The sequence below is a fragment of the Opisthocomus hoazin genome, chromosome Z, assembly GCF_030867145.1.
Source record: "Opisthocomus hoazin isolate bOpiHoa1 chromosome Z, bOpiHoa1.hap1, whole genome shotgun sequence".
NCBI classification, from domain to species: domain Eukaryota; kingdom Metazoa; phylum Chordata; class Aves; order Opisthocomiformes; family Opisthocomidae; genus Opisthocomus; species Opisthocomus hoazin.
This window is the reverse complement of record NC_134454.1, coordinates 10,818,392-10,845,611: the sequence shown is the minus strand read 5'-3', so window position 1 is coordinate 10,845,611 and position 27,220 is coordinate 10,818,392. Positions and strand designations below refer to the sequence as shown.

Sequence of the window (27,220 nt, the reverse complement as noted above, 5' to 3'; positions counted from 1 at the left end):
AGAAGAAAGAAGCAAAGAGATGGTATAACTTTTTCTACGAATAAAAAAAAAAAAAATAAAAACAGGAGTGGCTTTGACAGCTATAACACCTCTTTAAACATTTGAAAGTCACAGTCTTTGCAGACTTGCAGAGATAGCATACTTCTCTACAGCACAAGAACACTGTGGCAATGCTACTTTCTTAATTAATGCCCTCTGAGATTATAGTAGAAGGCACTGTGGAAATACAAAGCATTATTATTATTTTTCATATGTGTCTGAATACCTGCACTAGCAGTCAGTTGAGTTTTCTGCTCAATCCTAAAGCGAATTTCCTTCACAACTTCCTCTGCCGAAGTTCCAAAGACAACCAAGTTTCCCACAGATTGACGTTTTTGTTCAGGGGCGTCATCCATCAGAGGTGTACTGTCTTCAAACAGTACCGGTGAAGGAGAGCATGCATCTTCATTAAATTTGGCAGATGTTTTTCTATCATCTTTATCTATGTTAGATAGAAACACAAACAATTAATCTATCCATATAAAACATATACTTCACTGATTACCTTCTGCAGTGGCTGAAGAGAGTTCATTAGCAGTTACAAATAATTATTTAGCCAAAGCAATTGCATTGCTTTTTTGTTTGAAGAAAGGAGAGTCACAACTGCTTTGTTCCGAGTATCATTTGAGTTTGGCTGTGACTGGAAGAATTGGCTAGAAGACTGTACATAACTTCCAGAAAAGCAACAACATGTAATGGCCTTTTGCTGTAGCAGCAGAAAAATGTTCAAAATTTTGGCATTATTTTTGTTTTATATCAGGATGAAGGCCAGATGCTCCTTTTTTTGTGGAAGTAAAGACCTTTTGGAGAAGTTTTTTCAATATTCTCCAAAGAAAATCAGAGTTCTGGAATATCTGGTTCTAGAACCATCAGTCTGGTGAACTTCTTGTTTTCAACTGCGGTTATGGTAAAACAAGTAATGCCAGCAACCCTTTGCCTGACTCTACAAACTTTACTGCGACGGTTTCACATTCTGAGTGTTCGTGTTTCAGAAGAACAAAGATGTCAGAGAAGTATGAAGACGCACATGACTACACATCAGTGATATATCTATTTTGTAAAGACTACGCTGGTTAGTCTCTACTTTATTAATCCTTTTCAGCAGTAATTTATCCTTGACTGTCTTCTTAATGGCTACTTAGATAATTTTTGAATACCGATAATATAAATACTCCAGTTTGTGCATCAATCAACCATTTGTACGACTCCTCCTTTTTTATTATTCCTCATTGGGTACACAGTTGTGGATCTAGTTCCAACTCCATCTTCCAGAGCCAAGCGAAATCCAGTCATATCTTAAGCATTACCGTAACTCCTGCAGTGCTCATTACTTTATACATTTTTGGTCTTGTAAAATAATCATGTAGCTAGCGCTTATGCACAGTGTCTTTGCAGACAATTTCTCATGTTTCTGATGTACAGGACTCACTACAGTATTTAGGAAACATCTTTGCAAAATACAAATAACCTTTAGAAGAGTAAGTTTATTCTACACCTCCTTAACTCATAAGATTATTACTACTTATTTGCAAAATTATCATGTTGAATTGTAAAAGAAAAATACACACCTAAAAAACCCCAGGTTTAGTAAGACTAATACTACTTTTCACACATTTCACACAAGTTAAAAAACAAAAAATCCTCCAAGTCCAAATCATCAGCAGCGTATCTTTTAAGCGCAGGTGAGTAGTTGAAGTTGTTAACCTGCAAACTAACGAACTGGAGGTGGAGTATACAGAAGACAAATTATGCAAGGACTTAAGTATCTACACTTTCAATGGGCACAGCTTATCTGAAGCTTACATTATTTGCATGTGTGACCGGTACTCCCTGCTCCTCACCCCTGGTACCGTGGCTGGCATAACTAACACCATTTTATAAGGCAAGCAGCCGTTCTCTGGGACCGAGCAGGCTGCGTATTCGTTCCCTTCCCCCTTATTATCAGGCCCTGAAGGTCCCTGGCACAAAGTAGGCAAACCAAACAGATCTCTTCTTCCCCTCCCCACTGTCTTCAGGTTCCGGGGTACCAGGCCCATTACTCCCCTCCTTGCTGGCTCTGAAGGTCCCAGGCGCCCGGCCAGCCCGGTGTGGTTGATGGCCCCGCCACAGAGCAGGGAAGCGTAACAGCACCCAGAGTGATGTCCATCAAACCACGCAGCTACAAGCCCTAAGGCGGAACGTGGTGGCCCAGAACTGCTGCAGGACAGTGACACCAGGACCCCACGGTGGCCAGGGATGCCTCCACCATCCTCTGCTTCCTCCGAGGACTGAGGGAGTGACTCGTATGCATTTCTGTGATTTTTGAGTCTAGGTTACAATTGCTACTTCGATACAGCAAAGCATGCATTAAGATCCAACCCGATCTGCAGAAGGTGCAGGTCATTAAAAATCACCAGTTAAGCTGTGTCACAAATTCTGTATTATGTTGGATTGTACTACATTGATTCTGCTTGTAGAAATCCTGTGATATTCTAATAATAGATTCTGTGCTATACTAATCATAATTTCCTGTTAATAAAACTTAATTTTTAATTACAATTTAGTGCTGTCATCATTCTGCCAAGGATCCTTAAAAGAATCCATCTGTCCCCTCAGTGTCAGGTGACTGCATGAGAAGAGAGTAATTTGCTTACTTTTTTCTGTAATGCTTTCTGTGTTAAAAAAGAATCTTCTCTTATCTTCAGGCCAGTTCAGTCTTTCCTCCAAGTGCTCTGTTATGTTCAGGTAGGCTTCGTCTAGGCCCATAGGCATAAAATTGGGATCATATTCCGTCAGTATTTCTCTAACCTTGATAAACACATAGTGAAAGTTCAAAGCCATGTTGCTGTACGAGCAGATCTTGACACACAATTATGAGGTGAAAAAACATACTCTGAAACCTCAAGATGACCAATCAATATTAAAGATATTTACAGAACAAACTATTTATTGATATTGGAAAATTATAGTGCTGCTTCTCACAAGTAGCAAGATATCAATAGTAAGTGAGAACTAAACAGATTTTGAGCAGTGTATTTTACTGCAGAGGTCACGAAGATCAGCATATAAGTACTCTACAGGCACTAGGTTCACAGAGATTGCAGTAACCACCTGAATAAAGCTCTGGGGACCTGGGAACTCAGCAAAGCACATGAACTGATGCACCTTTCTGTGCACTGTGTATCAGACACCACACATGCAATGGTTACAAAAAACCAAACACCCAAGTTATCCATTACATTCAAATTAAAGTTACAGCCAGTGTTTTAGAGCACTGGTTCATGCCACAGCCAAAACTTCTTAGAAAAATCTTTAGTGATAAGTGCATCTTCCCCAAAGGCAACTTAATTAATTAAAGGGTTGAAATAAAATCTCTGCCTTTTCTCCTCTTCCCTCCCCGCCCCCCCTTTTTGTTAAACAAGGAGGAAAAATCGACTGCATCATGTTTTCTCTATCAGTTTTGGTCAGATTCTTAGGTATCACAACATTTGTTCACATGCACTTTATCTTTCTGAAACTGATGAAAGATAGAATTCACTGCTTAACTTCTAATGACAACATGAAATACATTTAAATATTTTCAATCCAAATACCAACAGAAAAAAAATAACTAAAACCCAAATCAACCTGAACCTTTAATACTTTATCTCATTAAACAACACAAGAAATACATAACATGAAATCCAAGATCCTTAACAAGTTCTAACCCATTCTGAAATACTCATATTTGTATGCACTTTTTCACCACAGAAGTGAGAAAAATAAGATCAAAATTAGTAACTAGCTTTATTTATGTGAAGATATTGAGGCTCCATAAAAATAAATAAATAAATCTTGATACAATTTTATTGCAGTAAAGAGACATGCCATGCACTAGTTTAAGACCTACAAAAGACTTTTTTTTTTAAACAGGATTTTGAGTATCCTAAGTATTTCTCCGGGCACTAAGTAAAATTACTTCCGTTAAAGCAAAATGCGATTTTGTGCCTCCCTAGTTTTTTGCTCTTTATTTCAAGTCCCTTCTTCTAAAACAAATGAATCTGCATTTAGAACTCACTAATGCTCTTTCCTTCTCTCTCCAGTAATTAGCATTCAAAATGATTCTGCGTTGTAAGTAATTATTATCTCCATGTTTCCTATGTATTTGTAGCTTCCTCGTAACTAGATTGTACTCCACGGTTTTAAAGTTTTAAGAATAATAAGGCTCAAGTAGTATCACTAGCTTACTACACAGTTTTGAAAATCTCTATCAGCATCACTACCGACTTCACTAAAATAGCAAGAAGGGTGAACGTGATGCTGCTTCATCTCCTTGCCCAAAAGCACCAATGTTTTGTTTGACTTATGTTCAAAGCCACATCACTGAAGAGTTTATTATTTGAACTACCACTTTTCATTTTACCTACAACTGATACATTGGTAGAGTCTAAAACCAAGTACACTAAATTCTGGTTAGAGAGCGCTTTCAGACTTACCTCTTTACTCACTTTGCCGTATTTTTCAAAATTTAATGGTACTATAGTCAGATGTGGACATAGCTTTTTAGCAATAAATCCAGGCATGGCTGCACGTACACCAAATCTCCTAGCGTGGTAGTTTGAGGTGGACTTAGGAGAGATTAAATAAGTTTAGTGTCCAGTAATCAAGTTTTTCTTGAAGTTCAGTGTTAAATAATCAAGTTCTAATCACCTATCACTACGCAGAAAAGACTGACAAGGCAGAGAGTTTATATGGATTCCCCCTCCCACCTTTCAATCTGTCTACATCCTTATATCTTTCACCAGTACAATTTTTACAGAAAAAGAAAATCCAGATTACATGGTCTAGTCTAAGAACTGATGTTTCCTCTATTATTTTTTTTATTTTTTCCACATTTATAAAAATTCTGTATATAACAGCATCATTATTTTATGTTATTATTGGGCTTTAGATTCATGTAATTGATTTCTGTATTAGCTTGACATTCAGACTTACCAGCATGCTCATTGATCCCACTGCTATAGGCTTTTCCTTCAGCTCTGGATTGTCTCTCATTTCCACAGCTGCATAGAAGGCATCCATGTCAATGTGTACAATTGTACTGCTAAGGTTACGGCTCTGTTCCAGTTCTATCACAAGTTTGTCCACCTGAACAGAACAAACCAATAATTGAAAAACTACTAACCTGGCAGAAGCAACAGTACAGATGATCCTTAAAACTCAAATGCATCCGGCACATAGTTAAAAAAGAACCCCACCAAACCCAAACCCCACCAAAACAGCATCACAAAAAAAAAAAAACACCCCAACCAAGTTTCTCACGAAACTTGCTCTCAGAGAGAACACTGCTGTAGCAAATAGTACAAAAAAAAATTCCCAAACCCAATGGAAAAAACCCCAACACAATAAACAACAAAACCACACCTATGTGGTAAAACTAAAAATATATATACATCGTCTCATTCAGGCAGAAACTTTGTAAGACCACTGAATATGCAGCCTTAGCTACTGTGATACAGGTTATTTAAAAAACCTGTAGACATGCTATTAGATAAATTCCCAACACCCCTAAATTAAGCTACCACACTTCAGAAAATTGGCCAGTGAAGTGAAGACCAGTGAAGAGAAGACCAACAGCTCACAAGGCAGATCCATCCATCTATCTGGCCTTGTCAGAAATAAGGTCACAAACAACCAGGTTAATTTATTGCCAAGTAAGCAACTGTTAATCCCTTCATAAAATTCCTCAACATTTGTTACAGGAATCCATACCATATAAGGCTGGATTACTAGCAGAACTGCAAGATGACTTTTAAAGAAAGGCCCATACATAGAAAGTGTGTGTGTTTCCAGCAGTTAAGGATGTATCGTCTACCAGTAGACTGTGAGCAGTACTCCTGCTTCATCAGCTCCATGGTGTTGTGAGGCAGAGGCCAAGCACACAGACCTCTCTATAAAATGCTTTGTGCTTAATTTGCTTACATTCTTTTACCAAAAGACATGCAGATCATGTGCTTGTTTCTGAAATATATTTCAACTATGAATGAGGTATGAACTGTGAGTGTCACCAGAAAGTACAAGTGCATTATTTGACAAGTGACTTTTAAGGTCTGCTGAATTAAGATGACTATGTCGGCAGTACCACACATCATTCTAGAAGTGAAACAGAAAATATTTAAAAAGAAAAAAGGAAGTGTTATCAAACTATGATTATCTAACCACACTCATGACCATGCTAACCTCTATTTACACAACAACAGGCTGCTACTGCCAGAAAAAAAAACAAAACAATAAATAGGCATGATAGAGCTCAAGAAATTGAAGTAGTGAAAAGGAACCAGTTTCACTTTGCTTGCAAGCACAAGGACACACACACATATTTCATGACATCAAGGTGCCATTACAGAAGTCCTTCTGGATTGATTACACATAGTTTACAGTCCTAGAGAATAATGTTTATGTGCAATTTGCACAGTTACTTTAAGACAATTTCTCTCTTTTTCCCCTCGACAGAGTTGCTTAATAAAAAATACAAAAACCTCCTTCAAAACCCCACCCTCTGAGCTGAAGACACTTGAACCAAGGCAAGAGGCTATTAGTGTCCTAACTAAACGGCCAAGTAATGGTTTACAAAGTCTTTCCTCTGTTTCGGTCCAAGCTGATTTGAAGGATGAAAGTCTAGAATGGGGCCTCAAACTAGGCTATTTCATACAGAAAAGCACAGTATGCTCCCTGAGGCTGAGAAACCTGTTTAGGCGAATTACGAGCACAAGGGGAAAGCCATTCAAACAACAATAACAAAAAAGCTGGGAATTTACATTCTTTTCATTATGCTACTAATACAGCAAGAGTTCAAGTCATACTATAATCATGAAAAACATCCTTATTTTAAACTAAACTTCACAGATAATTTTCATGTTACTCTCAAATTTAAGCTGCTTGCTTAATTAATACTGTCAATTGCTCCCCTAGTTACATGATTTCTGTTTCACATTTGTAACAAAATTATTTTTGCTTTTTCTTCCCAAATGTATTTCTAACATGATACTTATGACCAGCTAACATATGCACCTAAAGAATGAAGTAAAAAAAAAAAAAAAACAGAAAAAGATAATTCTTCAGCAAAAGCAACTGATTTAAGTAATATGCCAAAACAAAACACACCCAGACATACTCAAGAGAATTCTGGGCACCTACAAATGTTTCCTTAGTAAGATACGGAGAGTTACGGAGTAGTTCCTTAGAGGCAAGCCACGCTGACAAGTTTTTAAAAGCTGCTTTCCATTTTCCTTTCAAGACAGAAACAGATACTAAGCTTTTTTACTCCCAAACTAGATAAAAAACCCTGAGCAGTACAAATTGTAATTAGACATTTAATTTTGCTTATTGCGACTTTTAGACACTTCAAAGAGTAACTTCTCATTCTTTCTTATCATATGATGCAAATACAAGTTTTCTGTCTTAAATTGCTCCATCAAAGTAAGATGGAAAATGTTATTCAAAATCTCTTTTTTATTCATAAAAGTATCTGACAAAGTGAAGAGAAAACAGACAGTAATACTATTTTAAGACAATACTAACTATTTACAGAATAAACACCTGGGATAATATACACATGGATAAAAATAGCAAACATCAGTACAGCAGTTTGCAAATGTGGCAGCAGCTGGATACTTTTTTAAAGTACTATTGACTACTGCTGAATTTCAAGCAATTCCACTCTAGGTTGCTATGATAATCTGTTACAGAAAAGTTTTCAAAAATTAAGAATTACATGATACTGTATATAATTTCTCTTAAAAGACGACAATGACAATCATTGGGAAAACTTCAAACTACCTTTCACATTTATGATTATTTAAAAAAAAAAAACAACAAACAAACAAACCAAATATTTGTACAGGGAAATAGCAATTTGAAGAATTACAAGTACTTTGTAATCTCCCATATTTGCAAAACCAATGGTGGTAAGTGCCCTTCTGCAAAGAAGGCCTTTTAAGGAAAACTAAAAATGTGAGAAATATCCTCACAAATTCTTTGGCATACACACACTCTGGTTGTGAGAAAGGCAGAGTTATGTTGCAGATTCTACATTTTATTTACATTACTGTTTCCACCAGGTAACAAGGATTTTGTCCAACAAACCCAGTAAGTGGGGATTTGTTTGTTTGTTTTTACATTATGACACTTACATCAACTGCCACTTTAGGAAGCTGTATCTGAGCCTCTAGCTGTCCTACAAACAAGACTTGACCTGCAGATGAGAACTTGCAGCATTCACAGAAGTAGATGTATGGATACCGTTGTAATTCTGGAGTACCTCCCATTTACAAATCTTAGCAGATCAGATTCGCTCGTGCTGTAACCTGGTCTGGTGGAAGATGTCCCTGCTCATGGCAGGGGGGTTGGAACCAGATGATCTTTAAGGTCCCTTCCAACGCTTACCATTCTATGATTCTATGATTGTATGTATCATAAGGTAGTACTAACAAGAAGAGTTGAAGAACCTGATTGACAACAACAATAAAGAAAAAAAGAAGATAATGAGAGCTAACACTACCTGTATCTGAAGACCTAGAGAAGCTGATTAAGCAACACACAGCATATATTAAGAAAACCAAATAGGACAAACAAGACTTGCAAGTTAGAGGTGGAGATAACGGCTTGGGGAAAGAGTGGCTGGCGGGTAGGTAACAGTAAAAGGGGCAGGCATTTATGATACCGGATACAGACAGATAAAGACTGGCTGGGCCAGGAGACTTCAATGGGGATTCTGGGGGCATAGACAAGGACTGCTTTGGAAAGAGGACTGATGGTAATCTGGACAGGTGGGACAGTAAAAAGAAAACTCAGGCTAGGGTAAATGAAAAGAAAGGCGAGGAGAGAGCAAAAGGGTCAGGACTTGTGATGAAGAAATGAGGGCAAGAACAGTAATGAACCAGAGCTTCTCTGCATACAGAAGATGGAATCAAAATTCAAAATTTTGACATGTTTTTATAGCAGCAAAGATCTCAAAATAGCCAGCAAAAAAGTGTGCATGCTATCCCCTTTTAATGACAGTTCTCATGCAGTATGGCAGTAGACTTAACAGTTACTCCACGGGAAATAAAGATGACTGCTACTTGAGCAAGTGGTATAAAGATCTCAAACATGGAGTATGAAACTCAGGTCCCAGTAAGACCCACATGCAAGAATTCCCCTCTCTTCTTAAGCTTCTTTTTTCTTCTATATAAAGCAATTTTCATGCAAAACATTAAAAGAAAATAACATCATGTTACAAGATCAAATAATCAAGTTCAGAACAAGGGTAGTAACAGAAAGTAAAATTTATTGACTTTCACTATATGCACTATATATTCTTCAATTACATAACTACATGCTAATTTTATAGGATCTGTGTCGTTCATTTTATAAGACTGTTGTCTGTAAAATTAAAAGTTCTGTGGTGAAGGAAGGATGGAAATGGAAGTATTTTTTCATAATTAAATGACTTAAAAGCTACCCCAGAAAAAAAAAAAGCACACATAACTAATCCATGTTAAAGATTAACTAAAAACAGTTGAGGCATACAGGCTTAAAACAAAGTTTTCAGAGGTATTCGGTAATTGCAAGCTTTTCTGGGCACAACTCTGAGACATTGGCATCTAATCCACACAAGCAATTCACAAATCTGCAATGAACAACAAAAGACTGTACACCAAAGCTCGGGACCTATAATCCTCACAATGGCATTCAAAATTAATGGCTGTATTTCATATTCATGTGCTTCAGCTCCTCATTTACAAAACAAAAATATCACTCTACTTTGCTGCAGTACTGTAAGAATAATTTAAAGAATTCACACTATGTGGTGTACAACATAGAAAAGCCTATGAGGAAGTCAGTAATTCTGCATTCAAAACTGGATTAGACTGGTGCACAACAAACAATGCTTGGGGCCACCCATTGAACAATGAGGACAACAGTAAATATTGAGTAATTGCCCACTCAGTGAACACTGTCTGCACTGTGCACTGAATGAAGCAGGAATCATGTCAGACAAAAATAGCAAGCAATAATGTAATTAAAGACTGAATCACAGTACAAATGAAAAAAGAAAGGAATTAAGCTTCTACAAGCAACTTTAATTCTGTTGAGCCTAAGAATGTTTAGAGTGCAATCTTGGTGCCGTTGTTTTAACAACATTTCATAGACAGTAATATTTTGGATAGTATTATTTATCATTAGCATTTGAGAAGAGAAATAGCCTCTTCATCATTCTAGTTCAGGACACTTGCATTGCTTGTGACTGCTTGCCATGATGATTTTTTCATTATTTAGCATCAATACAGAATAAATTATATCCAGAAGAGTTGACAACTGTGATCCTCCTCATCCCACTACAGGCCATTGAACGCAAATGTATTTTAAAAACAGGAAGTAAATTCAAGACTGATATGAAACTTATCAACAAGGTATTTAACAAAACTTTTACATAAACCATAATGACATCCCCTTAAACCGATCAGACTTCAAAGAACAGGAATTACTTTGCTTCATTTTAGTAATTTAGAGAACATTCCGGAGTGATTTGCAGTGATCTACTCTTCTAGCACGTTTACATTAGGATTACATCATCAAAACCTCATACACTTTTACTTGCATGACTAACGTCAAAACGGTAGTTAACATTATTGCATTAAATTCTGGTGATAAGAACAAACTAGAACATACCAAAACATTCACCATTCATCATTTATTCCAAAAAGTCTTTACAAGATTAATACCTGCAGTTGTGCTTTCAAGAGCTGTTGTGTTGTAATTTTCTCTTTTAGCCGCATCATTTTTTCAATTCGTTCATTAACTTGTTGATCTTTTTTAAGTTCATTTTCATAAAATCTAGAACCCTGGAAGAAAATTGCAAAAACACGGTTTTAATTTGTCTTATAAAAAAAACACACATTCGATCTTTAAATACAGAAAACTTAAAACAAGGCAACAGTTTCTAATGCATACTTTGGATATTCATATAAATGATACACAAAGGGACACTAGCGCTGCTTTACATTTTTCTCCTCAAATGACACAAATTATTTCTCCTTCGTAGATCCTCTATATCGAGATGGGCACAAGGGACTATTTAGAGAACTTACTATGTTTACTCGTTCTAACACTTGACAACAAAAATTCCAAAATGGTAGATAAAAGTCAGACTATATTTTGCAATACCTCCAAGATAAGGAATATAAAACTCTAACAAAAACCCCGATTTACACATTTTGCCAGACTTCCATATAGTTTAATCTACAGGGAAATAAACAATGATATTGTAAAAGTCAAATCCAGTTATAATGTTAAATATTTCATTGACCATTTAATATTGAAGGACATTGCAGAATTAGAAGCTATTTGGTAGAGGATGATGAAAAGCAAATGGGTATGAAAAAGTCCTCTTGCTCTGAAGCATATAATTGCTCCTTTAAGAAAAGGAATGAATAAAAGCAGATGTAATGAAAACATTAAAAGACAACTATCATGTAGGGAAACTGTAACATGACTTCCCTTCCTGATTCATGACAAAGAAAAGAGGGCATACAATAAAATAGAAGAGAGGAAAATTCAAAACCAGCACATCAAATATTTTTCTTGCAACATCTGCTTAGCTTAGAAGAGAAACTACATTTGCAGGAAGAGGTAATGTCTTTTATCGAACCACCTAATAAATCTGCAAAAGTGGATAAATTTTCAGCACAAAGTCTCTGACTACCGAACTCTCACTGATGCCAAGAAATCAGCCATAGTCAAATTAGAATCAGGCATTTATATAAAAAGGAATAACAGCCACTTTTATCAAAAGGATGAATGGCAAGACTGTAACGTGTCATGTCTCACTGCTTAGAAGAAATCTCTTGTGTTGCTTAGAAGAAACTTGTGTGTTTTCTTTCAGTATCAGACATGCACTTCATCTCTTTTTCCCTCTGCAATCAAACCTGACTTGTTGAGACCACCTGAAAGAAGTAAGTACCAAAATGTTGGTGTGGGAAGCAACCCAATACTTAAGATTGTTATTAAGACGTGGACTTTTTTACATCTCTTGCAGAATTTCGCAGTTGAAATGCTATAAAATCTTGTTAAAATACAATTGTGGGTATTGTTTGTAGGTGTAATTTTGAAGACTAAAGAAAAGCTTAAGAAAAAGAATCAATGTTTCTTTCCAGATTTCTCAAGCTGTATCTGGTATTTATATTCTCTTGCTTTTTTTGACAGGAATATATTCTAATACATAGGTGCCAGTTTTGAAAGCCTATTTTACAGTTCATGCTATTTCGTACCAGGAAATGAAACAGTAACTGTTCTGATAAAACAATTTATCCAAATATCATTACTAGGGATATGTCTGACAAAGCACTAGGTTTTCAAAAAAGAGTGAATAGAATAAGTAGAAGAAACATCTAATCAATAAAGGGCTTGGTAGCATATAAAGTATCATGAAAGTGAAAATGCAAGCAAAATAAGTTTGCCAAATAAGAGCTGTTTGTAGTATATTTTCTGCTCCCCCGCCCCAGCAGTCTACCACAGAGCAACAGCAGTCAGCAATGAATTCATGAGCAAAATATCAAGCACATAACCTAGAGCCACAGTGACACCAAATGAAATACACATTTGTGCAAGGAAAAGTAAGAAAATTCAGAGTTGCTCAAATAAACTGTTATCCCCATATAGTTCTATGTGAAGACTCTCCAAGAACAAGTAAGAGGACTAATATTGCAATGCTTTGTAGATTTGTGGGATTCTCTGTAGATTTGTAGTACTAAATTGCTGGCATACTTCTCTTGAATACTGAGAAGAGAGTCAAGAAGACTAACAGTCAGCACAAATAAATTCTACTGAAAGTACTAGAAAAACCTGATTACGTCAAATTCACCAGTTACAGGAAGGTGACCAACAGAGGTAGAGGTAGACCTGCTTGGCTGAGTAATGATGGGGCAGGCAAAAGGTCTGGAAAAAGGGAAGACAAGAGGCCTAAGCAAGCTGAAACCTTCACAATTACCTCTGGACAATGCTGTGGTATTTATCAGGCAAAAAAAAAGAGCACCAATGACATAGTCTGTTGTGCTCCCCCTGTGGGTAGGGGCTGAAAAGGGTCTTATCATAATGGACAACATGAAAAGAGAAATCAAACCAACCTTGGTAGCTTCCATGATGATTTTATTGATTTTCTCTTTATCCAAACCTTGCATTCCAGCTTTGTTATCATTGAGGCCCATTCTAAGTAGAACTCCATCATTGCAAGAGCTGTTACCAGCTTTTTTCATGTCGTCCATAGTACTTCTTGAAAACAAGTACCTCTTTTAATAATTCATACCTGGAAAAAAATATTTAAATCATGTTTGTTTCTAAGTTGCAGCTGAACAGTACAAAAAAATTACAGAATTCATTTGCTGTGTTTATTGAATAAGCATTTTATACCTATTCAGAAAACAACACGCTTATCACAAATATGAAGACTTGTATTCCTGTAAAGTGGCTGACCTGCCACACTCACTACACAAAGCCACCTGCAATTCTATCACAGTGCTTGGAAACAGTAAGATTTTACTTTTTCATTAACTTAAAACCATACTCTTAAAAGCTCCTTTATGGAAATAATTGAGCACCACCAACTTCAGGTAAAGGTTAATACCTTACACACACACGAGACTTATGCCTGTGTGTTCTCCTGCCAGATGAAACAGTAGTGCCTTAAACACAAAATACTGCTCACTAGATTATTACAGTAAAAGAAAAGAAATTGAATGATTTTTAAAATGCAGAAGACCTTTGTTCACATAGCCCTCATTCCTGGTTGAGACATGCCATAGAATCTTTCACAGTAATTTCTAGCTTAAATTCATAAATTTTGTTTGTGTTAATGCTCATCTTTTAGAAACAGATGGCTTCAATTAGAAGTTTTGAATAAAACCCTATTGTTTAATTCAGGGTAAAATGCAGCGAAGAAATCAGCCCAACGCAGTGACTGAAATCACCAAATGTGGTGAAGAAATCAGTCGGACTTTCTCTCTTCTCAAGGCAAATTTCCTTTATTCCAAAGCCAAGCGAGCAAGCAAAGCAAGCAAGCAAGCGAGTGACCTTGCAAAACAGTCAAGAAAGTAATTTACATCCACAGATACGAGTCTGAGCTATGAGGCCAAACAGGATGATTCCCTCCTTTCTCACATTCCCTAATCAGAGACAGAGTTCGTTTTCACACACAATCATCCCTCATGACTGTCTTCAGTCACAAACAACCATCCAGGTGCTCCAGGCGGTTTTCCAGCCTGACCCTTTCACGCACACAGTGTGGCCTGCTCAGGTCTCTGTGTTCCCGCTTATTCTTGATCAACCTTTCGTATGTTGTGTACAGCTCTGTCAGTAAAATTCACACATTCTTTTTTTCCATTAATTCGTAGAGCTATGGTACCAAACTAACAGAACTTACCAAGCCTTTACTACTCAGTTACTGCCATCAGTAATTTCTTATAGATGCAGGTACTTCTGACACTGAACTTATGACATCTTACTTTGTTGCTTATGGAAGTAAAAAGCTGAATCCTTCAACAGATCTTCGATATGGTAAATTGTCTGGTTATTAAATTCATTTTAAAAAAACTAAAGAAAGCAAATTTTACCTGCTGCAGCATGAACCTGTGGTCTTATTTTTGCCCTATTAAATCAAGCAGAGTCCAAGTGTGATACCGGCATAAATTACTTAACATGTATTTATTACTGGAAAAGCATACAGAAAAAATTTCTTCCTACCCCAAGCTGCTGACTCATAAACCACCTCAGCTCTACCCTCATGGAGGAAGCATACTCACTGCTAAACTTCCCCTTCAAACCGCTCCCTGTGACGGGAGCCCTTCCTGTTTGGAGGAGCCACACCCATTCAAGCACACACAGCCGCTCTGTCAACCAACCACCAATTACACAAACCTAAGTGTGTTACATTTCTTCTTTAAATGCCGCTTTCCCACTTCAGGACTTAAGTGGGCCTCATTAGCAACCAAACTGAAGAAGGTCATCAGGTATTTTTGACTTTAGAGATGAATTTTTGCTTTTACAGAACCACATGGGTGACTTTTTAAAATTAATGTTGGCAATCTTCGCATTTACCTGAAGATCTTCTCCTAAAACATACCAGCCAACTGAAGTCAAGACATTAAAGAAAGCTATCTTTAGAAAAAACATTCTCACAAAAATATCCCAATTTTAGTCATATTCTATTGATTCACATTATTATTTATTATGTCTTCCACAGACACAAGATAAGGTAAGTAACACTGTGTTTATCTCCAGCTTGTTGTATTTCAAAGAACAAAAGGCGATGTAGAGACCAGAACTCTTATCTTGACCTTTTAGCAGCACTTGAGCTACTATAACAGCAACTAGGAATGAGAGTGGCTTTATAGCTCTTATATGTATTTGTCAAATAAAAGACCACTATGACATTTTTATAAATTTTTCACTTACAGTAGGACAGTCTCTTACAGTTCACACACACATTTATCAGACCAGGTTTGCTAGACTTCAATCATAGGAAAAAGCACTGCATCCCACACAAGATTCCAAATTTCATTTCAAGCTCATAAGCCACCACATCAATTAGCTCCACAATAATTTCATTGTTACTAGCAATCTCTGGTAAGTAATGGGCACAACTCCCAATAAATACTTTCCTGAAGGTAAATGCCCCTACAATATCCTCCCTGGTTCTTTTATCACTCTTTCCCTTCAAGAAGCTGGAATGAACACAAGATCGCATCCATTTCCTGTTCCAGTCTTTGCAACATTTTTCAGCTGTTCCTTGTTCCTTAAAGTGTCTTTAACCCCAGTACACGTAAATCTTTACCCCCCCCTCATTCAGACCACTCTTAAAGGCTCAGTTCTATAGCAGAGGGTTTAAACACTAATTCGTGACAGTCAAAAGCCGTCTCTACCATACTGTTATATCTCCAGCGAGAAAAAAAATACCATGATGACACGACTGATGGAAAAAATAACTGTCTTTAAAAAGTCTCATAAATGCTGGTTTCCTGATGTGTTTTACCTTTTCAGCTTCTTGAGTGGAACAAAATACATTGCTAGTACCAGATGACAAAGTGTAGAAATATCAAATAATACTTTGGTTGGAATTAAGAAGAAAACATTTATTTGAGGACATGACATTAGTTCTCCACCAAAGCTTAATGGTGTACAGAAGGGAATACATGAATAACAACTGATACAATCTTCAGCCACTTAACACAAACTGAACCTGAAGATTATCTTGGTTTCAGATTAACAGGCATGAAATGAAAAAAGAAAAATACTTAGCATATTGAAACCAATGACAAACACTACCATAAGACAATACATACATCACTGTTACACAAAACCAGTGGGTCATCTGCCATAGACAAAATGAAAATGGAAATATTTAAAGGAAATGCAGGAGAAGCACAGTTTGAAATACTATGCAAAATACGAACAAAATGTCAGTGAAGAAACTGGTAAGGACAAGTAGTAACTGTTTTAATGGACAACTGACCTAGAGAAAACCTTTACACTGTGGCGACACAATCTCATAAAATTTTTGCTACAACAACTTGGAAGAAGTGGGCAAAGGTTTAGAGTCTAATGAAACACTCCAGCTTTTGACTAAAATCAAGTGTGGTATAGTATGAAAGTACAAAAGATCAATGCATCTGAAGTTAGTACTGTACCAAAACATCAAAGAGAAGAAAAAGACAGAAAAAACTTCCTTTCAAGTATCAATTTATACACACATGAGATCCCTGGTCTTTTATTTTTCTTACAAAAACTTTACAAATGACCCATTATCAAATACTACTGAAGTTCAGAGCACTCAGTGCAAGTGTCGGATGGAAAAACTTCTTCCACAAAACAATTATTAAAATAATTACATCCATGTAGAAGATAGCTGTGAACAATATGAAACCCCTAGAATGCTTCGTAAGTATTCATAAGATCCACAAATGTCAAATATAAAATATCCAGCTTTAATACATCTTCAGTAAAAGGATAATTCAGTAGTTTAAGACTCTAACAGAGGCAATTTCAGTCACTTCAAAAAATACACGTCATAACATTTCGTTGGGCCATGACCTCTCCATAATACACACAAGCCAACCAAAATCCTCATAAGCCAAGACAAGCAACACAAATGAAAATAAGAAAGCTGGATAAGTGTATTTCCCTAGTGAGAATGTGACAAAAAAAAAGTCACTAATAAACATTCTTTGCAGTCACGTGCTTTTGCATGGAGATGGACTTAAGCTTAGTGTTGTATGCAGCTTCCTCTACCAAAACCCATAAACTAATGAGTAGTTACTGTTCTAGATCTCAGACAGGACAACTTGTATCCATCTATTTGCAAAACTTTCAGTTCACATAAATGTAAAACATAAAGTATACCCCAAAGAAGAAGGTTATATACATACTGAATCAAAGGATAAGAAATCAAGCCCTTTGAAAAACAAACCAACAAAACACCAAAACAAAGAAAGAAACAAAACCAACCTAATTGCTTTGACAACAGATGTGGAAAGCTGTTAAACTCCACTGTAAGTGAATGGGGATACTCTTGGGTAGAAATCAAAATCACCTGCAGCAAAGACTACACTTTACAAGTAAGCATGAAATTCTTTCTCTGCTTCATTATTTTTGCCAAGCATTGAACAATGCTCGAAAAATAAAGAACTGAAGAGTGAATGCAGAACAAACAAGCCAAGCAGATGGATTCAAGAGTAAGTCTCAATCTCAACCTCTCAAATGTCTCCCTTGCACTGGAGATGATTACTACTGGAAACCACATCATGGGCCACCTCGAAACAAAGCCTCTGGGTACTACTGAAACAATATTATAAGTAATAAATAAAAGAGACTATACTAGACCTTCCCAGTAAGACCACAACTCATGTAAAACAACATTTTTAATGGACACCACTTTGGTTTTATTCCAGTTACTAATTAAGATTGAACTGGTGACCACGTAGCTGTACGTCTTATTCCACTCACTGTACAAAAGTATCTTCATCTAGGCCGTGCATGCAACTGCTTGAGTCGCCACTGTTAATGCAGCTAACTCACTTTGGTACAGAAATTCATGTACCAATAGTCAGGCCATTTGAACAATGGGCTTCCTAGAAATGCATTGCTTTATTTCTAAAATTTCTAAGACAAGAACAAACATACATTCAACAACATTTCTGATGTTTAAAAAGGTTACACTACAAACTCCAGTAGTGCATTTGATTTCATACTGCTTGATTTATCCATTACTTAGAGAAGGATTTAATCCCAAAACAGTTACATTATATTACATAGTTTCTGACAAGAAGTGCACCTGTCTTTTCTGAGTATTCACTTGGCAAGCAAACATTCTGGCTGTCAGGATCAAATTTAACAAACTCCTTAACTCTCATTTCCTTGTAAAAACATGTTCCTCCAATAACGATTTAAGTATCAGCTGATCTAAAGTCTCTCTTCCTCAGCAAGATAAACCACCAACAAACAAAGACATGTGCAAGCAAGCACATCAGACTGTTCTTGTGAACTGCATGCTCAATTCTTTTCAGCCACAGCGGGGTTGATCTTTAACAGAGCCCTGGTTTCTGAACAGCCCTGAAAAGAGGACTCCAGTCAGTTTTAATCCCATAGTGATTTACAAGGAAAAGAACAGGCAGGAGGAACTGCACAACAGTGTTACCAGCATTTAATATACCCAGTGTTAACCACCTTAGGTTCCCAACTAGCACACTCTGCTACTGTTTCACCATTCTTTCTCTCAATATATAATAAACCCTAGTTCCCTAGAAAACAGGATCTTCTAAGAAAGATGTAAGTATTTTTTACAAATGTAATAATCCAAGGTACTTGATAAATTACTACTGAACAGAAAACCGGGCCACGATTAGCCAAGTGAAAATTCCAACTGCCCAAGCTGACACAACTGAATGGGACTATTTTTCAAGCAGCAGCTGACAGCATTTTACAAAAAACATAGATGCCACACAAGCACCTAGAATTAGCCTTCAAAAAACAAAGCCCAGAATTAACTTTTCTGAACTCACTGGCTTTAAGATATAACAAATTACAGACAATTCAATCCTTTCAAAATGTAAATAATTCACACTCCAAACAGGTAACACAGACTGCTTCTGACAATGCCCCAAAATAAATGTCAAAATATGTATTTTATACCATTTATCAAACTGTTCGAATAATTCATCGCTTATGCGAAGAGCAACGCAAATGAAACAAGTGGAATACTCATCCCCTATTAGTTTTCTGCAGGCAACATGCAGTACAATTCTGTTCTAAATCCTGCTTTCAGCTTCTCTGACTAAACTCATGTCTTTAAAACTTCGAAGTTTATTCAAAGCGCAAAGAACTGTGGTATCTTCTTCTGTCTCTATTCAACATTTTACAAGACCTCTTAAACTGAAAGATTTATCTCAACTTTCTAACCTAGTACTTCTAGATGAAGTACTGAAAACAAATGTTCTAGCAGTTTAATCCATGAAGAAAATAATGATGGAACTGAACTATTTTCAGTAACAATCATCAGTAAAAACTATATCAGAAGTAGTATAGATACCTACAACCTTGTTTCTACAGATATGTGTTTACTGCCATCATATTCACGAACAGCAGTAATCTTTCATTTATACTTTTACTTAGAAGAAAAACCTCAATACAGTGATTCACCAAGACCACAAAGTTTAAGAACAAGCATAACCATGAGCATGAACATACTAGAAAGCCTGTATACGCTAGTGGTCAATGTGTTTTAGTAACATACAATGAACACACTAAAACAGGTGGAACAATAGTGGAAATACAAGATCTAAAAAGGGAGAAGAAAAAAATTAGTTACTAAGTTACCCACTTCATGATGTTTATGACTGCTATCTTTAGAAGTAAAACTCAAAAAAAAAAAAATTTTGTATTACAAGTAGTATATCAGCAACACAATACTATCTGTTCCACTCTTCTAACAAACGTGATGACTATTTCCAGTTAAAATAGTAACTTGTAAATTTATTGGAATCTCTAATACACTAGAAGGAGTACAGACTGAGTATTGGGGCTTGCGATGGCAGAACAAGCACTGCAATGAAGTGCAAGTAAAGGTCCAGCGGAAAACACACAGAGGTAAGTAGAGAGCAGTGAGTGGTCTACATCAGGGATCAGTCTGATCACCTCTATTTTCCATGTGCTTTGGTCATGCTTTGGTTTGCATCCCAGATTGGTCCTGGAGCAGGCAAACCAGGTTCTTTTCAAACTAAACTAAACTGGAAGACTGTGCTTCTACAGCACACCTGACGCATTACCATTGCTAATGCAGTCACCCTCAATGGGACTAGACGAGTGCTAGTCCGAAGGAACACCTCTTAAAGCGAATGTGAGATGAACTTAAGGTCCTCAGCACCAAATCTTTCCTTTACAAGTGTGCTCCCAAAGCACCACATTCTTGCTGATGTAGATATGGCCTGATCTCATTAAGAGTAATAGACAGCAAGCTATATACGAAAGAGATAGTCAGAACATTAGAAAGAAAGAGTTAATTTACATTAGATATTCACAATCCCAAGACACCTTTCGGAAGAACATAAGCTGGTGATATTGTGGAAAAAATAAGACACATTAGAACGATGTGGCAGATGTAAAAAAAACAACAAACCTATTAGCACAGACAAAGCAGTATACGAAAAGCTGAAAAGGCAAACCTTTTAACACCCTGTATTTATTCATTTAAAGTTTGGTCATAAAATATTAGCTAGAATTAACAATTAAACAAATATTCTCTCTAATAGGGATGCATCTGCTTGTTAAACCACCTGAAAGAATATCTACCCATGACATGTTTATTTTTTAAAACTTGTTTGAGTCAATCTATATTCTGGAGAGGAAGAAACAAAAGAGCTGCTTCTGGAACTAAGTGAATAGTCCTAGACCGAAAGCACGGCAGCGCATGGCTATGTAGTACACGTCACTGCCACTGCCAAAAGGATTTGCTCAGACATGTCTCTTCCCCTCCTGCTCTCGACCAACATAGAGAAAGAAGTTAATTCAGAATTTAACGGGGAAAATACGACTGGCTTTCAAGGTGAAACTGTTTAATTTCATCAACATACTGCAGAGGAGAATTATAAATTATTCTCATAATTACCAACATGTATAAAACTCAGCCACTCTGCTTGCTTAACAGATGCAGCACATTGCAACAGACATTAAGAAAAATGTCTTGTTTGGTTTCTTTCCAAACAGTTGGTGAATCACAGAAGACATTTTCTCAACGTTTTATATATTACAAAACTGTCTAAAATAGCACCCACAGTAGACTCATGTAAAAAGTTCTCTGGCAATTCCAGTGATCACACAAATATTAAGACGTCTGTGACTATTCTTTATTTCTAATTGTTTAGGACAATGATGTTGTTTCACCAATCACTCTTAGTGCTGCATTCATTGTAAATACCTTTACACTAGAGCCTTTAAGCCAGTACTAATATTATTTAACTTTTAGCTGCTACTTAGGTAAAGAATGCATACAAAAAACTCTGTCAACGCTAAGAGCTCTTTCAAAAAAATAGTGAACCCTCAATGGAAACTTTGAAGCAGCATAACCCGGAAAAATCACAAAATGATTTGTCAGAAGGAGGAAGTCAGAAAAAACACAATTATACAGCATTGCTCTTGCGATGTAACCAGCAGTGAGTGTTGCAAAACTGAAGTTTCCCCAACCAGCACTATTTAACACACTTTTTTTTTTCAAGAAATCACGAGATGAGCCTTCACACACCTTGAGAACTTCCCAACACGCTACACGTTCATAAATTGTGGTGACACGTTCAACTGCTTTTTTTTCCTTTCTGCAAATATCAGCAAGTACACATATGTCAGAAGTAACTCTAATGAAAAAAAATAGAGTTTTGTTCCCTAACTGCGAAAATGCTAAGCAGCTAAAAGACAGGACACCGCCACCTCGCAGCGGAGGCAGACTGCTAACCGCCGCTTTCCCCTCTGCTCGTCACACGCCTTGGGGCACAGCCGGGGAAGCAGAACGCAGGCCCCGTCGGCCGGGAAGTAGCGGGGCTGCCGAGCCCACCCGCGAGCGCACGGCGCGGCTCCACGGCCCGGCCCAGCTAACCGCGACCGCCGCCGCCCGCAGAGGCCTCTCCGCCCCGCGGCCCCGGGGAGCGGCAGCACAGACCCGTTACCTGCGGCCGGACGGCCCGCTCTCCCCTCACGCTTCACCCGGCAGCCGGCAGCACCACCCGCCCCTTCCTGCGGCCTCCGCGGCCACCATTTTTGTTAAGGGAAAGGTTTGGCGCTCACCCCCCCTGAGTCCCGCCGGTCTGAGGCAGGGAAGGCGAGACCACGTCTCTCACACTAGTAAGCAAGCAGGGCCGGGGAGGTGCTGCACCTCGCTAAAGAGCGAGCCCTCCTGCACCCCACAGGAAATAAAGCAAACATCGCCCCAAGCAGCACCGCAGCGGGGGCAGGAGCGGAGTTCCCACCTCATCAGGGGCGCGGAGGCGAAACCCTCCCGGCAGCGCCACAGAAACGACGGAACCAAGATGGCGGCCACTGGGCGGGAGGTGGCCGCCGCGGCGGACTACACCTCCCAGCATGCCGTGCTGCACCGACGCGCACCAGGCACTGCCTTTCCCGCGAGGCAAGGGGCCGAGACTACAACTCCCGTCAGGCGCCAGGAGGCGGGGCGGGGGGGGCGGAGCCGGTAAATAGCGGCGCGGAGCACCCGCCTGGCGTAAGATGGCGGCAGCGGGCGGGCAGTGAGCGGAGCGCGCTCGCCCCTCCTCTCCTCGCCAGCTCGATGTTGCGGGTCGGGGCCGCTGAGCTGCGGTGAGGGGGAAGCCCGAGCGTGCGTGCCTCGGCGCCGGCCGGTCGCTGGCAGGGGCGGGCGGCGTTGGTGGCCCTCGCGGAGCGGTGCCGCTCAGGTAGAGCCCCGCCGCTCCCGGCCCTTCGGCGGGAGGAGGCTGAGGCTGCTGTGGGCGGGGGCCGCTTCAGCTCTTCCCTGCTCGGCGGTGGCTGCGGCTCCGGTCTCCATGTCGGACAACCAGAGCTGGAATTCCTCCGGCTCCGAGGAGGACCCCGAGACCGAGCTCGGGCTGCCCGTTGAGCTCTGCGGGGTGCTCAGCAAGGTAAGCCGCCGCTCCTCCGCCCCGCGGCCTCTCGCTTCCTCTCCCGCTCCCTGCCCGAGCGCTCTCTCCCGTCTGATCCTCCGGGCCTGGTGGGGGGGCCGGGAGAGGCGCCGCCGCGGTCGGGGCAGCCGCCACCTGACGGCGGGGAGCCTGCCAGGCCGGCCGCTGCGGCGCCCGCTCCCCCAGCCGCGGGTACCCGACGCGTCCCCGCCGCCGGGCCCCCCGCCTCGGCGCAGCTGCCGCCCGCCCCGGAAGGACGCCCGGGGGGGGGAGCTTCGGCCCGGCTCGGGGGTCCCTGCCGGCCCCCGCCCCGAGCCCACTGGCTGCCCGGCGTCAGGCTGCGGGGAGCCGGGCCCGGGAGGAGGTGGCGGGGGAGGGCGTCTCCCTCGGGCCGCTGGCCGGAGCCGGCGGCGGGCTCGGGTGCGGGCTGGGGCCGCGGGCCCCGCTGGCCTCCCGGGGGCTCGCTGGCAGCGGGCACCGGTGCGGGAGCGGCGCAGCCTTTAGCCCGGGTGTCGAAACGGGGCGGTGAAGCACCCCTGCAGCAAGAGATACGGGAGGTGGGGAGGGGCGGGAGGAAAATGGCCCTGAAGCGTGTTTCCCCTTTCACAAATAAACGTAGTTTTTTTGCGCTTCTATCATTGGAAATAAGATGGCTTGCCAGTATGCGTCGGGTGATACTGGGAAATTTTGTTTCCAGCAATACTTTAAAGTTGAACATTAAATTACTAAGTTTGTATGCAGATTTTTTTTTGCTTATTGCAGAAGCTACCTTCAGGATAATGTTGGTACATCTTTAGAGTTAAAGCAGTATATTCTGGATTTTTTTCCTGCCCTACACGGTAAGGCTGGACACAAGCCAGTATAGGAGGCACGGGTCACGGGATACAGAGATCATGAACTGGCCCCGGATGCTGAGGAAACAGCCGTGACGAGGCTAGTACTCTGCTGTTTGTGAGGGACTCGGTGAACTCCTTCCAGTGCGGAACGGAGAGGGACAGTTAGGAGGAAATAAGGGTCTCGGCTTTCATGTGTAAGATCATGTCATCTAGTAGTGGATAGGGGAGGGAGAGGATGAGATAGTTGTGAGATGGTACAGCAGTTAAAATATGAGATTTTGGTTTAGCGTAGTTTCATTGGGGTTTTTTCCCACTGCAAAGTTTTCCTTTGGTTAGATGCTTCCACCATTGGCAGGGATGTAATTTGTGGGATGCAATTGATGATTGGCAAAGTAAATGCTTCATACGTCCAGGTGCTGTTTCTTACTGGTATAGCAGGCAAAATGATGGTGGCTGATGTTCTGTAGCTTAGGTATATGCAAACTTTTTCTGGACGATTGTGCTGAGCATAGCTGATGCTGCCTATCTTGGGAGAACAAGGGATGTAATCAGAATAGTAAAGTACGGTGAAACCTGTTGCAGTGAGTGTGCTTGAGGGAGAAGTTTATCTTTTGTTACTGATACCTTGCTAATACAGGAGACTAATTAAAATGAAACGGTAGCATACCAAACTTTCTACTAAGGAAATGCCCATTTTTGCTACCTTACTGTGTATGATTAGATTCAAAAGCCATGAAGTAGGCTGCAGTTCTCTGTATGCTTAGTAGTGTTTCAGTTGTTCTGACCTTTGGTAAAGAGAGAAGCCCCGAAGGAAACAGAGTGATTGGTAATAGAAGCTTGTTAGCAGTATATCTTGCTCCTCTCTTTAAATGTTTCAGAACTCTAGTCTTTTTTCCATTGTATTTCTTGCTAACAATTTTAGGTGGATATTAAGAAAGAACTTCAGTGCAGAATAGTGTTTCTTTAATCACAAGAATCTAGATGCTTGAGAAAAAAGTCTTTCCTTTGCCAAAATCCTGTGCCTACCCAGTGTACTTTAAGGAGTCCTTTAATTCATGGCAGATTTTGATTGCAACAGCAAGCGTTGATTGCAACAGCAAATGCAAGATCAACTGCTATATTTGTCTCACTTAACTCTTGTCAGAGAAGGGAAGGTGCTTTCCTCCCTGTTCTTTGCTCTGTTGCCCGAGGTAACTTTGGACTCTGCGTTTCGCACCTGGGAGGAGTTTGGGAACACAGGGAAAGAAAGACAGGAAATAATGTACCTCTGTGACTGCTTGTGCTACCAGTTCATGTACTGTGAGCACAGCTGAGGCTTTCTTTAAGAAATACTGTATCCAGCAATTCAGTGTATTAAGAGATCATAAAGAACTTCAGAGAGCAAATCAAGGTCTTACCTATGCTTGGAAATAGTTAGGAATTTCTCAGCTATAGAATTTGTTTTAGTTCGACCTCTTCTTGTTATTACTAGACTTAACATGTAGTTATGGGACATGTATTAACTAAAACATGTAGTAAAATGTGGAGATGAGCCTGTTGGTCAGTTTTCTTCCCCCCTCACTTATATGTTACAAAACAATGAATAATGGTTGGACTCCAATGCGAAAAAAGCTTATTTCTCAAAGCTTTTTTTGCAAAGAATGGTTGTCATGATCAAAGAAATGCTTGTATGGTAAAATTATATTCAATACTCTCATTTCCATTTTTACGTAACTTGGAGTGTTTTGCACTGTGATTGGAGACCAAGCATCAGTGGATAGTCAAGAGGTACAGAACAGTCCTAATGCACTGTTGGTGTAGTGTGAGTCTATGAAGTGCAGTTGGGAAGATCTTGCAAATATAAGATAAATAACCAGAACTTTTACTTCTTACTAGATCTCTGTAGGATAAATGCAGGACTTATTCCTGGACTATCAGTTTCGTTACATGTGTGAATGTGGAGTTCCTAAAAAAATCCGAATAGCAAAAGGGTGATTGTATGCCTGCTGATAAGCAGGTACCTTAAGGAGATTGTGGTTGGAAATTGAAACCTAAAGCAGTGCCTGTGGGCAATGTTAAATTGATAAAGAACTGATTACTCTAGGCACTACAATAGTTATGTACTGTACTGTGGAATAACGACATGTTTGTATTTATATGAAGACAACTAGATACTTTAGTAAAATAATTTTTTGTAGAAATTAACTTTTACATAAAAATAAATTACTTCGTGTTCCCCTAAAGTTTGGCTTTTGGTGTAATTGCAGATTTTAAATGGGGTGGCTAAACTAACCTTAGTGATTTATGTTTGATTTTCACCCTCCCCCTCTTTTTGTCATCAGTATGTTTATTACCTTTAACTGGCCTTGGCAATGCAGTTGCAGTCAAGACATCTATTATCTTACTGTTCTTTTGAAACAGCTGGTTTTTAGTACAGTTAGGAGTTTGTAAAATTATTTTGGGAGCTATGAGCAGAATAAAGTTCTTAATTGGGAAGAACTCGTGAAAAGTTGCTTTTTTTTCCTGGTGCGTGGAAAGCCTGAAAAATATCAGCCATACTGTCTTTTATTGTTATTTTTCTATTAGCTGATATTTGGAATTTTTTTTACAGTGGACCAACTACATTCATGGGTGGCAGGATCGATGGGTAGTTCTGAAAAGCAACACACTCAGTTATTACAAGTCTGAAGATGAAACAGAGTATGGCTGCAGAGGCTCAATCTGTCTGAGCAAGGCTGTGATCACAGTAAGTGATGTTTCATCATTGCCATCTTTTCATGTTTTGGGGTGTTATGTATTTGTAGGCTAATGTCTGGTGAAAGCAAGCATGGATATGGTAAATTCTATTAGGTCATCTGTTATGAAAGTTAGTGGTGTCATTGGAACACTGTGGAGCAGGGCAAGGAGCTCCTAACAAGAAAACAAGCTGTTCTCATTTGTAGCTGCAGTACATGTTAGAGGTTTCTCTGTGTAGGGGAATGGTTTACCTCTGGAGGAGGCTGCAAAGGTTTTTCCAAGGGTCGGCCTAAGATCCTGGACCGGCTTCCTAAAGGAGGTACCATCTGTCACAGTCTTTACACTTTGTGCTAGAGAGAGAGGGTAGTAGTTCTTTAACTGATAATGACTCTGTAGAACATTTCCAAAATAAAATATTCTGCTATGTGCTTCTTCCTCTGAAGAAGTTAGTGTGTTGCTTTTTTTGTCTAATGCTAAAAGATC

The 27,220-nt window shown here is 39.4% G+C and overlaps 2 protein-coding genes across 10 annotated transcripts in view; one reads left to right on the top strand and one right to left on the bottom strand.

The window, feature by feature from the left end:
* POLK (DNA polymerase kappa) overlaps positions 1–22,627 on the bottom strand; it is a 35,354-nt gene extending 12,727 nt beyond the window's left edge. For 2 of the 8 annotated variants that reach the window (XM_075410852.1, XM_075410859.1), the window contains exons 1-7: positions 22,542–22,627; positions 13,164–13,342; positions 10,764–10,883; positions 4,993–5,145; positions 4,494–4,625; positions 2,673–2,826; positions 266–481 (exon numbers count right to left, since the gene is read on the bottom strand). In XM_075410852.1, the coding sequence (XP_075266967.1) occupies positions 266–481; positions 2,673–2,826; positions 4,494–4,625; positions 4,993–5,145; positions 10,764–10,883; positions 13,164–13,301 (913 nt within the window). In that variant the 5' untranslated portion in view covers positions 13,302–13,342; positions 22,542–22,627. Of the gene's footprint in view, positions 1–265; positions 482–2,672; positions 2,827–4,493; positions 4,626–4,992; positions 5,146–10,763; positions 10,884–11,868; positions 11,985–13,163; positions 13,343–21,823; positions 21,894–22,241; positions 22,313–22,359; positions 22,502–22,541 lie in introns of those variants that run through there. The other 6 variants (XM_075410853.1, XM_075410854.1, XM_075410856.1 and 3 more) reach the window with 6 other exon arrangements.
* A 156-nt stretch (positions 22,628–22,783) lies between these two features.
* CERT1 (ceramide transporter 1) overlaps positions 22,784–27,220 on the top strand; it is an 85,465-nt gene continuing 81,028 nt past the window's right edge. For both annotated transcript variants that reach the window (XM_075410969.1, XM_075410968.1), the window contains exons 1-2: positions 22,784–23,186; positions 26,613–26,747. In XM_075410969.1, the coding sequence (XP_075267084.1) occupies positions 23,091–23,186; positions 26,613–26,747 (231 nt within the window). In that variant the 5' untranslated portion in view covers positions 22,784–23,090. The remainder of the gene's footprint in view (positions 23,187–26,612; positions 26,748–27,220) is intronic.